Below are 16,160 nucleotides of genomic sequence, written 5' to 3' on the forward strand. Positions count from 1 at the left end.
GTGCTCCGTTGCTCAGCATGGGGGCCTTCTGCTCCTCTCCCATGGGAATGAGCTTCAGCGTCAAGGCTGCAGCGCCAAGGAATTTCAGAGAAGCACCGACGGTTTATTTTTCCAGCCCTCCGTGGTGTGGCTCAGCCCGGCCTAGCCGGCTCAGCCCTGGCCTGGCCCGGCGCGGCTCACGGAGCAGTTCAGGAAGGGCCCGTCACTCCAGATGGTAGCTCGGCCGGTGCCAGCGAGAGGGTCTGAAGGCCTGGCTGCTGGCCTAGAACCACAACCTCTGACAGGCTCGGGCTCGGGCCGGTCTAACCCAGCACAAAGCACCTTTTCAGGGGCCCTCTCTTCCCTTTCCACCCCCCCTCTCTGCTCAGCCAGGGGCCAGCCACCTCATAGAGCCTGGGAGGGAATGCATTCACAGCAGAAATTAGGCTGAGGTTCAGCCTTGCAGATTCATATTTTCCCAACTCAGACAGACAGGAGACGACCAGAGAGACTTTAATCAATTCATGGATTGTGTATACTCTATTTTAGAATATACAAGAGACATGTTCAATGTTCTGGGCGGGAGCAAAACAGCAACGTATCAATGAGTATTGATCATGACATTGAGCTGGTCTGGCTACAGCAGTTTCAGTTCACTGAAGAACAACACAAATTCTTTCCCTCGTAACTGTGAGGAATGGACAAATGTGTTGAGCCTAAAGGAGATAGATACTAACCTGCAAGTGAACCCGCAATGAAGTGTGTCTTTGAGTATAAGCCTGCAGCATACTTTGAACTGTTTGCACCTCTCTGCGTGTCAGAACTATACCTCAACACTCTCCCCACGCCCTTTATTGTTTTCAGACTGAAAAAAGTAACAATCCATAACGTTACACCACCACTTGACTATTGGCAGTCGGCAGCAAAAGAGAGAGAGAGAGAGAGAGAGAGAGAGACGGAGAGAGAAAGACAGGCAAAGAGCTGCAGCGGTGAAGAGCTTTGAGGTAAGTGATTAAGTCAGGAGCTGTTATTATCCCGTCTTGCCTGGGCAGGACAGAGCGCACTCTTGTTGTTGCTGAGCAGCAGAGCAGGTATAGAGGCACGTCACTCACTGAACACTTTTCTTTAATGACCTCCTTACTGTAGAGAAAGAGAGAGAGAGAGAGACAGAGAGAGAGAGCGAGAGAGAGAGAGAGACATTTCACAGCACTCAGAGAGACATTTTCCCTTTACCTGCCCTCAAAGTCTCAGAAACACACAATTACCCCAGAAAAAAGGAACTTCACCCAGCCATTCAAAGTTAAAGAGAGGGCTGGGGCATTGGGAGGGGGGGGGGGCTTGGGATCAACCAAGAATAAAGAGTGAGGGGGGAAAAGAAGTAGGGAGACACAAACACAGGCAGAAAGAGAACCAACAAACGCTGAAAGCATATTTGAAATTGACAAATTGAGTAGGGAGGGGTGGAGGGGAGTGAGCGGCCTTCGCATTCAGAGAAACACTGGCTTCCTTGTTAGCTGGAAAGAGTGATGTAGGTGAAGAAGGGAGGAGGGCCCTATATTGTGATTTATATCCCTCGTCTGTCACCATGGCATTGTCATGGTGATCATTCATCATTTAGATTATGAAAACAGTCCACCTGACAAAGGTAGGCGCCAACGCTTGCAGCTGAGTATGCATTCACTTTACTACTGAACTCTGTTAGAGCACTGCAGTAGGCTACGTACAATAGTGTTTAGTTAGAAATGTTGAACTACCATAGGGAGAACATCAGTGTTGTGGTATGTAACTAGTATGCATTTTCAGGGATGTGATCTGAAAAACCAGGAAAGAGAGGAAAATAGTAATCTTCTTTCAGAGGTGGAAAGTAACTAAGTACATTTACTCAAGTACTGTACTTAAGTACAATTTTGAGGTACTGGCACAGTATTTCCATTTTGTGAGACTTTATACTTTTGTATACCTTTTGGCTGTATAGTTGCTAGTTAATTGCAGAATAAAGTTTTACATGCAAAGCATGATAAGCTCATAAAATATGTTGCATTGTTAGACTTTTAACTAGCCAACAGTATATGGAGCAGTTAGACCTACAACAATACGTCTTACAGGTTAAAGCATCAATAATTTAACACTCTGAAAGAATGAGTATTTACTTTTGATACTGCTAATTTTTCCATAGGTATTGCTACTTTTACTTAAGTAAAGGATTTGAGTACTTTTTCCACTACTGCCTCCTTTCAGAAATGAATGGGAGTTAAATGTCCCAAAAATTTAATCTTAAACCTTAAATCTTGAAAAAAAAATCTGTAATGACTTTTGAAGAAGCAGTGCTCAGACAGAGGCAGCTCTCAGTATGAATCACAAATGTGACCTGTTTCTCCTCCACTTCACTCTTGGGGGCTAAAACAATACTAACCTCCCCCCTATTCCACTTCCCCTCTGCCTAGTCCTCCCCCTCCTCCTCCTCCTCCAGACGCAGTATGTGTGGACCCCTGGGAGCCATAGCTCCGATGAACTGCCCCTCTGCACAGTTTCAATTAAACATCATTTATGGGCACTCTTTTTTTTTTTTACTAGGGTTTTTATTGGCCTGGGCCTGTGTTTACTCATGACAGTAACAGTTCAGGAGTGGTTAACTGTCCTGCATGCACACTGTCATATATCTCCATCCTGCCTGTCTCATGACACAGACTCTTCACTGTGTACTGTACACTAACAGCCGCCTCTCTGTCCTCCTGTCACTCAAACTCTGGCCTTTCAGTTCAGTTCAAACTGGTGTGGGAGAAGAACTGGATAGCAGCTCCCTTTAAAACTGCAATATGCAGCAGTGCATCATATTTCCTACTTTTTTGCAATGGATTTCAGGCACTCTGTTTATAAACAAGTATGTAATTCCAAATTATAGTAATTTGAAAGAGCATAATAATGGAAATAAATTAGAATTGAGGAGTTTCTGCTAGCATGAAAGCCCACTATTACATTTCTCTATTACAAGTCTTCTTAAGACTTTTACATACTAAATAGATATATTTTGAGGACAGAATTATTTGTGTTTCGAAATAGTGACTGATGAATTTCAAGTCGGATTTTTTTTTCTACAATGGATATATAGTGTTATGGAATAAAACACTAATTATAAGACATGCATAGTTTTAAGGTTTGGTGCTCCACAAAATTGAAGAAAATCCTTGTAACCCATTGATTTTTGCATTAAGGTCAATGTCTCATAAATGACAACTTTGGCTTGAACTTGGTCCATAAGCACAAATAAACCTTTTCTAAATAAAGAACCTCACTTGTTTGTGCAGAAAAAAATTCCCACCATTGGAAGCCCATGTTTCACACCTTGGCAGGACATCATTAGCATGCGTCAGGGTTCATGGCTGTCACCGATGACATCATCACTGCAAGACAAGACATAGGGGAATTGGGCTGACCGATGTGCTGACTGTTGTGATTGGCATCACTGGGCAGGGAACATGATGACTAAATCTACACTCATTTATAGAACACACACACCCAATGCTGTAAAACAAGCCATGCAAGCCTAATGTAACAAAATGCACAGTTTTACAGTGGAACTTCTCACTTTGCAATGTGGCATATATGTGCATATAGAGTGCATATAGAGCATATACATTGTGCATATAGATTGGCATTTTCCTGTTGTGTGCAATGTTTTAAAACGGACTAAACTCTATTAAATGAGGCAAATGAAATCTCCCATCTTCTCCCATCAGTCAACAAACGAAAGCAGTCTAAACTTTGCTTAAATATGTTAGTTTTTTAGTTCTGTCAATTCTACTCGATTATCTCACTCTAAACAATTTAGATTCAACTCTTCTTTTCCACTGGTTCCACTCTCCAAGAGCTTTTACCTTTAGACCCTAGACATAGCAAAGTCAGCACATAAACTGAAGGAAAGTGGAATCTTTGAATTACAGTCACTCAGACACAATTGCGCCATTAGCAAATGTTTAGAAGATCCCACGGGGCAACAAACCACACACATGCCCTCGCTCACAAACAGTCCCACACACAAACACACACTCGTCTTGTTTATCCTTCCATGCGGAACCAGACACGGTGCCTTGCAAACCCTTAATCAAACACAAGTAGACCCCTCCCTCCCACGAGCGCTGACCCAGCGATGAACCATTCATTATCTGCTACTCAATACAAATGGTAGGTTGAGGAACGCGGCCTTGATGGATACAGCGTACAATGACCCACCTTGGCCGATGGCGAGTGAAATATCTGGTTCAAATGCAGAAAATAAAACAATAAGACAAAGGTGGGGAGAGGAGGGGAGGGGAGGGGGCCAAATGTCTTAAACCCAAAAATGTGGCTGTGATTGCCTCGTAACAGCCTCGCTTTTCAGGCAAAGCTGGAATTTGGTGAGAGAAAGAGAGAGAGAGAGTTATGGGAAGGATTAAGTTGTGGGTTTGGCGGTCACTGGTGGTAAAAATTAAGCATTGTTAAACTTTAGGTCACCCTCTAACTACCGCCACCAGCCTCCTGCCCTCCGACCCTGCACCCCGTCTGCCCCCCCTCCACTGCCTGGGTTGGTGGGGTCTTATCTCCAGTGGATGTGGGCTCCTCTGGCTTCACACAAAGCCCCATGTTGACATTCCAGAGGACCAAGCCTTGTGCAAACACACCAGCCCCCACCAGATGGCTAGGCGAGGGAGGAGAGGGCTAGGACTAAGGACGCAGAGAGAGAGGAGGACGAGGACCAGGAGGCGCCGGAAGCAACAATACGCTGGGAATGAAAATCACTTCAATCGCCAAGGACTGTAAATGTCAGGATACCCCGGTGGTTCAAGAGTCTGTCCTGTTGCCGGATGGGCGCAGGTTCAATCTCAGCAACAGAGTGCATATGCTCACAGTGCAAGGACAGCAGCATCTCACATACAGTGCAACACATTGTCCTGAACCTAAAGTGTTCCTCTTGTGTCCCCCTCCTTCAAGTCTCCAATAGCCTCTCCCTCGTCTCCCCCAAAGCCAGTCAAAGCTCATATCTGAGGGTCGCTGGGTTAATCTTCAGAGTGTTAGGAATCCAAAGAAGAAGAAAGCCCCCTAAATGAAAAACTCATTTAGGGCTTTGACGGGCCGTGGTGGGCCGTCTTTATCTATGGAGGGCAAGAAAGCCTCGCTGCTCCATGAGCCCCAGGGGCAGTCGAGAAAAACAACGTTAGAAGGCATTCATACTGCGATGAATATGTGACAGCAAGCCCATGCAGCCAACTAACAGTGTTAGGTTTTAGGTAGATTTATCAAAACGCCGCAAAACTATGTGAGGGAATGTGTAATCATAAATGTTTGAGTGAACTAGTAGCTTGCACTATGAAAGGTACATATTGTGCCAAGGGAACTGTGCAGAATATAAAACATATTCAGGGGTGTAATGGAGGGTTTGCCCACCTTTTTATTTGTGGATTTGTGTTATATGAGGATTGGGTTTTTATGGAAAAAGAAAAAGCATAAATTCATGGTTTTCTGAGAATATAATTGATTTTTGTTCACATTGGTGGTTGTTTTCCTTATGATTATCACTGACTGGAGGCACACCTTACCCACCTGTTTATTGACCACAGCATCATTATCAATATTAATGTATCTCTTAAAAGAAGAGGTTTTTGGTCATAAGTCAGCATGCATTACATCACATTACAGGCATCATCTAAAGTGTGTTTGTCTTCACTCACAGAAGCAACGGGAGATCTGAGGGTATTTGTCAAGATAGAACAATCTAATCCTCTATTTGGTCTCCCTGGAGTTCACCCCTCCCTGGCCTCTGCCTGTGTGTGCGATCAGCCTACAGCACAATGGAGAGCCATTCTGATAAAAGTGTGCAATAGCCAGTGTGGATATCCGGCTGCCTTTCTCTCCGCCCCCCCCTTTAATGAGGGGTGTATGGTGCTGTGGTTTATCCTGCCGCTCTTTCTTTCCAATCCTCCTCCAATCCTCCAGGGCTCTTGGTGCTTTCTTCCCCTCATTCTATGGAAAAAGGGGAATGTTTTCTGACTGACTTTTCCCTCCAAGCCTTTTCAGGTTCCGGAGACATGAGAGGACACGTCTATTGGAGGAAGACTTGGAATGGAAGTGTGTGTGTGTGTGTGTGTGTGTGTGTGTGTGTGTGTGTGTGTGATGATTCAGAGCAAGTTGAAGCCTGGTAATTGAGGGAATCCAGATTTATGTTGAGGAACACAAAGATTTTTTTTTTCCACTGAATAGACTCGCCCTGCCAGGAATCCATACTGTGCTGTTATTTGACTAGTCTATCATCATAAATGCTGGTTACTTTCCAGATTAATGTTACACAACAAGAATACCTGCTCAAATCCTCTTTTACTTTCAATGTTGTGCATCCTCTTATATGAACCTGCATCAGAAAAAATCATGTGTAAAATTCTGTGATTAATACCAATACAATTGTAATTGGAGAAACTCTTCATAATGCCATAAACTCTTTGGGTGGCTACGTCATTGTCACACTATAAGAATGCTGCGAGAATGTTATTGCTGTGGTTGATATGCATAAACCCCCATTACTAAATATGACCACAGCCAAAGCTGCCATTATCAATCACACTTGCTAATAAATCAGCTTTGATTAACTTACATATTATCAGATAAATCAACCAGTCAATCTGCTGAATTAAATCTGGTCTGATAAGAGAAAAGGGGAAATCAATCAACTAATCAGGAGGCCTATCAGTCTGCCAGGAGGCTAACAAAGCCCCTTTGTCTGATCGAAGTCAGACAGATCCAGACACAGAGCCACTCTGTCATGACAATGATGAGATCCCTATTCATTAACAAATTGCTTTACCACTGACATAAATTCCAACATCTAACTTGATCACATTTGCTCTGTGTTGTTGCTGAGCTTAGCACTTTTGCATGACGACTGGGCATATAAGGACAACCAAAGTGTAAAGTCGCACTAGCCGAGATTTTTATGTAAAAACACATTTGTCTTATCAGTCTAAATGACAAATTGGTTGCGCAACAGAGAAGAAAAACCCATCCTCACTAATTGAGATGCTATAGATTCACCCTATTTGCCTAAATTAATTTCAGATATGCACAGCAAGTGAAGAATCAGAACTCAAAACTCAAAACAAAACACAAAACTTTCCCGTAAACAGCAGTGAGCGGACTGGACTTACCAATGATAGTTGAGCCCTCCGCAAAAAAAATTGTTTATACCTTATTGACGTCACGTTATATAATTTCTGGGTAATGAAGTCCTTCAAACTTTCAAAACTTCAAACAGATGGGTGCCAACGTGAAAAGTTGCCTAGTACAGCTTTAATACAAAGCCAAGGATTAGGACAAAGACATATTTTTCCATCATTTATTTTGCAAATGTGGCATGAACACTTGCAAAGAACATCTTAAAGTTGGTCCAGTAGAAAAAAAAGAAAAACACTTGAATGATTTAATACTTTGTTTTTCAGCTTTCAATTCTGTCAAGTAAATTTGGAGTCTATATTTAGTCTAAAATGAAGGAGCAGATTGCTAGTGGGTATTTCCAAAATCTTTTTCTTTCAATCATATATAAATATCCAGAAATCATCTCGTTTCCTAATGCAAAGCTAAGAAAGAGTAAAATGACTGGATAGAAACGGCATCATCTACATAAGAAAGGGATTAGCTGACTATAAAATGTACAGTTTTTAAAATTTAACTTAATATTCACATTCATATATAAAACTTACAAAACCTGGATCTTTCAAACCCACTAAAAATAGCTTTTTTCTGTTACTGCTGAAAGATCATCTTAAATTACCATAAACTTAATGGATTATTTATGTATTATCAGCATCATTAATATCATCATTTCTTCCATACTGTTTTTTTTCTTTTTTCAGACTTTTTGATTCATTTTCAAAAAACATAAGTCAATAAATTAACATGCTACCTCAGTCCCTGAAAGCCAATACTCAACTGTGTTACTGAGTGAGAGCGAGACAGGTGTTTGTGAATATCATTGTGTGTATGTATGTCCGTGTGTGTGTGTGTATGCGTGTGTGTGAGTGTGTGTGTACGTGTGTGTGTGTGTGAAGAGAAATATAGGACACATAACCTGTTAGCACACCTGCCTCAAGCTCGAAGAAGGAGTGGGGGTGGGGGGGCGGTTGGGGTTATTCTGGAGTCCATACAAAAAATAATTCACTGTAAATATATAATATATATTTATACATATTTGAATATATTTACAAATATACCCAGCACTATACAGTATACTGTGTATTGTTTTTTTTCTCCATAATAATTGCAAGGGCTTATCAAGAGAATGAAAAAAGAAATGCAACAATATTACAAAATAAACAAGAGGGCAGTGTCTGTGCGCTCTCCTCCTATTCCTCTGTTGTGTTAGTCGCCGCTCTTTCTCTCAGTCCTTTTCCTATTTGTCATCCTCTTCTAGTCCCTTGTTTTAAGTTCACAACGGTCCATACATTCCTCCAGGAACAAATAACAGTCTTGGAATGCCAGCCACTGGAATGGGATTACCGGACAAGTATTTGTTGTCGATTGCAAAAACCTCTGGGTAAAAAAACATGAGAACCAAAAACGTGTGTGTGTGTGTGTGTGTGGAGGGAGAGGAGGAGGGCCCCCTGGGAACATCAATTTGTTCAGTCAGTAAAAAAAAGAGCTCCTGCAGGCTCCCTGCCCTCTCCTTAAGACCTTGTGTGAGCATTCATTTGTGTGTGTGTGTGTGTGTGTGTGTGTGTGTCAGTTTGACACAGTCTGTGTGTGGTGTGACAGCAGCGCTGCCACCAGCCCAGTCGTCCCGTCCGGGTCCATTAGTCCATTGGGAGTCCAGAGGGGGTGATGGGGGGGCAGGAGAGGTGGGAGGATGTGAAGGGGTGCTATGGAAGTGTCTCTGTGCTGTGTGTGTGTATTGGGGAGTGAGGGATGGGGTAGGTCAGGCTGGGGTTTTGGAAGCAAGGGGCTGGGGTAGAGGAGGAGGTGGTGGTGGTAGTAGAGGAGGGGGAGGCTCATGTTTTGACGCCCCCGTTGATGTGCTGGTACTTGGGGAGGCACGGCTCGTCCGGCAGGGGGTCGTGGGAAAACACCGAGTCGTCGCCGGAGGAGCAGGAGCTGCGGGTGTCGGGGAAGCTGGGAGAATACTGCTCTGCTGGGGCGCACAGGTCCAGATAGTCCTGTGGGGAGAGAGAGAGAAGAGCTGGGTGAGATGATTTACACACAAACACACACGCGCCCGTACGTTAAAGTGGGGAAAAACACACAGAGAAAGAATGAGAGGAGCAAGCGGGAGAGCATAAATACAGTGCTGAGACCCAGACAACGAGAACAGGGACTTTCCGGAGCCGGGTGAGAGAGTATCACCTTCATTATGATATTTATGTAAACCATACCAAATCACCCTGGAAGGATTTATGCAACGCTGGCCGGACCGACAGAGAAAATAATCTTAAAATCGGATACTGTATGAAAATATTTGCAAGAATAATAGGTAATAAATTGCGCGTTGGACGGCTGGATGATCCAGCGTGGCTTCAGCATAGCGGGATTGACCTAGTTGCGGTCTCAGTCCACTACAAAGTGGTTCAATGTGTTTGGGAAGCTGGGGAGGTGGAGAGCAGAGAGCTGGGGGAGAGACATGGCACCCCGGCTTTCATAGCTCCGCTTCACATCACTCTCCAGCGCAGTCCAAACAAACCTGACATCTGACATTGGAACGCCCAGCACCAGCGCTGTGAGATGGCTGGAAAAAAAACACCAAAAAATGCGGCTAAACAAATAGACCAGCGATCTGGCAGGATTCAGCGCTCACCCAAAAAAACAGAGGAAAAATGAAAACCCCAAGAAATTCTGTTATTAATTTTTGACTGGGTCCAGTGTTCTGTGGTTGTTTTGGTCTTTTCATCTGGGCTGAGGCACCCTTTTTTTCACCCCTTGTCTTTCATGGCAGTTATTGGGACTAGTTGTGAGGAGGACGAGTTCTCGGGCTTTTTGTAGAAAATGAGCGCTGGCTTCCATTTTCCCAGCTCAACACGAGGAGGCTCACATTACTAAAGACCTCCACATCTGCCAGCGGTTTGGGGCAGAGGGAAAGGGAGGGGGAAAAAAGACAAGAAAAAGGCGCTTTATTACATTTCAAAAGTTCAAACTCAAAGTTGGGCTTTTTGGCATAAATTCATGAAGTCCCAGTCCGAGAGCAGACGAGTCTTGACAGATTTCCATCCACGGCCTCTTTTCAGGCCCGCGCACGGATATCACACAAGACAGGGAGGGAATGGAAAGAAACACAAGCCATTATGGGGAGCGAGGCATGGCTGTGATGATTGGGCAACTTCACTGGGCCGTGTCGGCCACGTTGGGCCTGGATCAAATCAACCGGCCATTTTTTTTGGTCACCATTAAGGTCGTGTGTCAGCAACGTTGCCTCTAATGCTCCTAAAGCTTTCAACAACATTCGGCTGAACCTTGCCTGCTCTGGCAAGAGTGTGATTTGGTTTGGATTGGGAAATATGTTACTGTGTGTAGGAATGCATCATATTATTCCATTTTCTTGTTTTGAAATGCCAGACTCTCGTTTGCCAGGAAATCCTGGCGTGGTTTGTGTAGCGCTGTCTTTCTGACCACCTTGAATACATCCAAGGAATACTAGATGGACTCTGGACTGTTGTTAAGTGTGAACAAGAATGACAGTGAGGCGCTCACCTCATTGGTGCTGAGGGTGAGGATGCGATCCAGATCCTCCACTAGCTGCTTGAAGGTGGGTCTGTGGGATGAGATGGCATGCCAGCAGTCTTTCATCATCATGTACCTAACAGAGGGAGAGAGAATCAGGATCAGTTTTACTCTGAGAGAAAAGAGTTTTGGGAGGCGAGAGCAGTTCAGCAAAGTGATGTCGGCATTATTCTCTCTGTCCAAATACAAGCTATGCTATGCCAGGCTCCACTGTTCAACTCCTCATCTGCCCTGTCTTCAAGTTTCAAAGATTGCCTGTCTGAAATGATTTATGCCTCTGGACCCAGGTGTCTCCATATCAAAGAGTGAATCCAAACAGCAGGCTGCGTCTGACACCATTTCACTTTCTCACAACCTGATGGCCCGCTGCTGATCACAAACATGCCTCCCAGTGCTTTGGCTTTTTTTAAATGCTGTAATGAGTGTATGTGTGTGTGTCATGCATTTGCCATTTGTGTCTGGCTCTACTTTGTCTCCAGTGTTCTCCATCAGCCTTCTCAGTGTGGCACCGTGGCGGGGCTGCGCCATTGTCTGCTGACTGGAGAGGAGCTATTGTGAATGAGGACATTGATAGCAGCCAGTTACAGCTGTGTGGAGAGCTGAGAGAGTGGACACAGAGCCACGGAGTCATGGATCTGATGGAGACTGGGATGGCACAAGAGACTGGGTAGAAGAGTTGGTGTGTATTCGGGTGGAAGATTGGTTAGGGAGGCTGCTGGTTCGATCTCTACACCATGTACATGGGTTGATCCATGGAAACTACAGTATCTCACAACAGGGTACAACACAACAGGGAGATACTTGCAACAAGTCCTTGTGGTTGTACCTTACATATTTTGGGAAAAAGAGAGAAATCAAGTCACTTACAGCTCATTGGTGCAGTTGCCAGGCTTGTCCATGCGATGGCCCTCTTTGAGCAACTTGAAGAGCTCTTCAACAGGGATGCCGGGGTAGGGGGAGCCCCCCAGGGTGAAGATCTCCCACATCAGCACCCCAAATGACCAGCTGGTGAGAGAGAAACACATCAGTTACATTATAATATACAGTAATGGCAGCAATATGGCAAACATGATAATAAAAAGTCCAAGAGCTCCCGGTCCTATACGGCCTCAGCACAAACATCAGTCCTCAGACCGAAATAATATTGCGCCTAATGAGTGTAACGCAATACACTTTCCTTTAACAGTTATATAGATAATTCCCATATGGCCGCGTGGCCGAAAGGTGGAGACAACAACAGCGTGACTGTGGCGGTGTCAATGCCCTCTTTCTGCCGCCCGGTGGCTTGTGGCACGGAGCCGCTCCCAGTGCCACTCTGGCCCTGATCTCAATGATGGCTTTTGTGCCTGGCTGGACAGTCACACTGGTTGGCATTGTCCAGTCACACCATACCAAAACAAACAGTGGACCACCCACAGCAGACAAAAGGGACAGGGGAGGAGGGGAGGTGGTTCCGGAGATTGCTATTAACTATTAACTACTTCCTCATTGCACAGTGTCTGGTCATTAACTATCAATGATTCCATGCCGCTGATATCCATCAGTGTCAGGCTGCATGTTTATAGAGGAGACTGTGGATGCAATGTGACTAGTATCTCAGCAGTGCATCAAATGAATCATTCTCGCACTGAAAGCATGCGTGGTTTGTGTCCATAACAAAGGGTGTATTATAACACGCAGAGATGCTAAAACACACACACACACACACACACACACACGCCACAGGCACATGGCCATGTTAGTGGCCCAACCAGGCTGGCAGCATGGACAGGCAGGTTGAAGGTTTATCACTCCTTCCATCTGTTTACACAACCAGCCCCGGGGTTTGTCCTCTCCTCTATCTCTCTGGTTGTATCTATCCGTTTGTTGACACACTCATCTGCTCCTTTCCATGCCACTTTGTTATCCGTCGCTCAGCACTTGTCATTCAGGCGCTCCCCGCGCAGGTTCACACACACACACACACACACCTGCACCCACCCATGACTCACTTAACAAACACACACACACACAAACACGCTGCGGGTCACTTCTACTGACCTGGCATCCAACCTTATTAGTGTCCTTTATACAGCCCAACTAGATACATAAATAAACTCGACTGTCCTCAAATAAATTAATAACTAAGAATGTCAAAACAACATTTTTACATCACGAATCAGTACAGAAAAGCAACTCTTTACTAGCAAGCTGAACATTTCCATTACAATTTGCTCTGTCCGTCTCACTCATATTACATTCATATCTCAAGCACTTAGGTTTTATGTCGGTCCACTGCAGATGTTTATGGTATTGACTGAAAACAACATGAATATGAATGTCAGAAAGCCAATCGATACACATACATCAGTGGGTCCGATCAAAACACGATGATTCAAGGGCCTGCAGAGCAGCTCAAGGTAAGGGGAGGAGCTGGAGCTGAGGGTTTTTTTAGGGTTAATCCACCCCACCCCCCCACCCTTTCTCCAGCCCACTGGATCAGACCCCCCACATTGCCTCAGCCAAGCCTGGCCACGATGCAGTCTCCCTGGGCCCAGTGCAACAACTCTCTACCTAAGCCCGCCTGTGGCCCACCTAGCACCGAGTCCCCCGGGCCCATTTGTCAAAAACCACAAGGGGCGGTGTTTCATTGGAATTCATATATTCATTTAATCTGATGTCATGTATGGATCGGCTGGGCTTCTAGTGAGGTTTGGGTGGAAGCCCTCCTCCCCTCCACCCACTCCACCTCGCCGCATTCCTCCCTTCCTCTTCCCCTCTTCATACCCTATGTGAAAAAGCCAATTACTAAAAGTGAGTGATGAAACGTAATTAGTGGTGAGCGCGGCACAAAGGACTACCACAACCCCCCTCCCTCCCCCCCCTCCCTGGCAGGTTATTGATTGGGGCTGCGCTATGGAACATGAAGGGCATCACGCGTACATAAACATATTCATGTGCACACATATGCACACACGTGGACACGCACAGGGGAGCGATTCCCTCTATTCGAGCACCTGAGTGCTGTGTTGTGTGTGCTACTGGTGTATGACTCATCGGTACACACACACACACACACACACACACACGCAAAATCTCCTTTCCCAGGGGTCAGCACGCAAGGCATTTATCTAATTGCCACACACACTTTCTGCCGCCAGTGTCTGGAGCCGAAACTTCAAACAACACTGTCAGAGCGCATGAGACTCAAACACCGAAAAGAGAGGGACGCTATCCCTTTGTTCTGTTTTTAGAATGAGTACTCTTGAACTTTAAAAAAAAAAAAAAAAAAAAAAAAGAAGAAGAGAGAAAGAGAGAGAGAGAGAGACAGAGACGGGTCAGCCATTCACATACCAGATGAATGAAAATAAGGACGGAGGGGTGAAAGGAGGGGGATTATTTTGATCGTGGAACGGCTCCAGAAAGATGAGCCACATGTTCAAAGTGTTGCTGAATGAAGAGAGGAGAGCGCAGAGGGTACGGCACAGAGGGGGCGAACGCAGGAGGGATGGAGGGATGGATGGAAGGCTGAGGATGAGGCCCGGGCTGGAGGGCGGCGGCTTTGTTGCGTTCAGACATGTGTGAAGGCCCGAGGAGGAGGGGAAGACTTCCGAGCCGAGCCGGAGGAGCGAAGGGCGAGGCGGCGGGGAGGAGGAGGAGGAGGAGGAGGAGGAGGAGGCGCTGGTGGGCTCCGGCTCCTTCCAGGCCCCTTTGAAGCCGGCCAGATTAGTAACACGGCATTGGCTACAAGTCTAGCGTGAAATCCTCACTTTCGCCACAGACCGGCCAGCGCTGGCCCCCCTAAAGCCCAGCCACCCCCTCCCACCCGACACACACCAACTCTCCACCAAAACACCTCACTGACTCCCTGCACCTCCCTATACCCCTGGAAAAACAACTCTCAGAATTGGACCACTGGCTATAGGAAAGCAGCTGAGAGCCACATTAAAATGTAAAAAAAATTGTGGGTGCAACGATTGTGTGTTTTTGTGTGCGAGGGATAGAGAGAATGAAGAAATTTGTGTCGCTGATGTGTGTAACTGTATGAGCGTGTATGTGTGTGTGTGTGAGGGATGCAAACAGAGTGTGTATGAGAGAGATTGAGTATGTATGAGCTGGTTCAATACTTACACGTCACTCTGGTGTGTGTAGACTCGGTCAAACAGCGCCTCTGGAGCCATCCATTTCACCGGGAGACGACCCTGGGGACACACACACACACACAGGTCAGAGGTCAAACTGGGTCATACAGTAACACTTAAACATATACACAAAAACACCCCTGGCACCCTTAATTTCTCATCTGATCAGCATGTTTTAATTCATTCACTGCTGGGGGATTTCATTACTCTTGGAGAGGCCAATAGGTGAAGGCAGCCTAAGGGAATAAGGGCCTAGATCGACTGTCTGGGAGCTGGATTTCCCAGAGGAACATTTACGCTGTTAAAGCACTAGAGCTGATAAACAGGGTCACAGATAAATGAGAGAGTTTATCTCTGTGCGCCGTTAAAACACTGGGCTGGGAAGCTGAGTGCAGCTGACAAGGCGACCCTGGTCAATATCTCTGTGGTAGTTTAATAGCAGGGATAATCTCATCAGACACTGTGTATTGGTGAATGGAGGGTACACTGGTAAATGGAGGGGTAACACTTAAATAAGTATGTGTAAATTAGATTTCCATTTGATGATGTAGCCTTAAATCATATTGGGCAACCAACTGGCAACTACCAAAAAATGTATAACATGAATATACCAGAATCACTCAGGAAACACATAAGTATATAATATTATGTATTAGGGAGATTTTCATTCAATAAATACAATACAATAGTTTTATAACTTAATACCCAGGTTAATACACTGGAATAAGGCCACTATAAAGTGTAAGTAAGTGTTTATTTTCCCTATCCTTTTCCTTTCAAGATACATTTCCCATTTTGTAGATAAGAATTTCTTTGTAAGCGATCTGCCTGATTAAATGAAGGCTAAATAAATAAAAAAAAAGAAATGTAGCAACAGTGATGCTGTTAGGAGCGGTCTAATGTAAGTAATCATCATCGTCGCTGCTGTCATTGTCCTCATCATCATTACCATCAGCATCACCGCGTATTGTTGCTGTTGTTGTTGTCAGCTAGTTCTCAGCATGATTGTGCGTGTGATGAAAAGGCAGCCATGCATACTAAATGAGGATGGGCCGGCAATGCTGCTCTGCGGTGGGAAAGAAAGATACCACTGCCCCGCTATGGAGATGTCAATTATCTTTAAGCCCTCTCCCTCTCCCTCTTACTCCCTGTCTCTCTTTCTGGCTAATTGTATAAGTGTCTATGGAACTAAAGGAACAAGAGACTGAGGGATAAACAAGGCAGAGTCTCCAGAAGCACTACATTCACAGGCTGCCTGGGAACCCGCGGCTTCTGCCAAGACACCAGCCGAGGGAGAGAGGGAAAGAGAAAGATGAGGGGAGGGAGGGAATT

At 45.3% G+C, this 16,160-nt stretch overlaps 1 protein-coding gene across 2 annotated transcripts in view; it reads right to left on the minus strand.

Annotated features, from left to right (window-relative positions):
- Window positions 1–7,309: 7,309 nt before the first annotated feature.
- The window catches only part of fgfr2 (fibroblast growth factor receptor 2), a 42,459-nt gene continuing 33,608 nt past the window's right edge, over window positions 7,310–16,160 (minus strand). For both annotated transcript variants that reach the window (XM_071519631.1, XM_071519632.1), the window contains exons 15-18: window positions 14,818–14,888; window positions 11,575–11,712; window positions 10,678–10,783; window positions 7,310–9,152 (exon numbers count right to left, since the gene is read on the minus strand). In XM_071519631.1, the coding sequence (XP_071375732.1) occupies window positions 8,988–9,152; window positions 10,678–10,783; window positions 11,575–11,712; window positions 14,818–14,888 (480 nt within the window). In that variant the 3' untranslated portion in view covers window positions 7,310–8,987. The remainder of the gene's footprint in view (window positions 9,153–10,677; window positions 10,784–11,574; window positions 11,713–14,817; window positions 14,889–16,160) is intronic.

The sequence above is a fragment of the Centroberyx affinis genome, unplaced genomic scaffold (genome assembly GCF_046629955.1).
Source record: "Centroberyx affinis isolate AG114_WGS23_722 - 3 ecotype Tasmania unplaced genomic scaffold, CSIRO-AGI_Caff_v1 ptg000718l_1, whole genome shotgun sequence".
NCBI lineage: Eukaryota > Metazoa > Chordata > Actinopteri > Beryciformes > Berycidae > Centroberyx > Centroberyx affinis.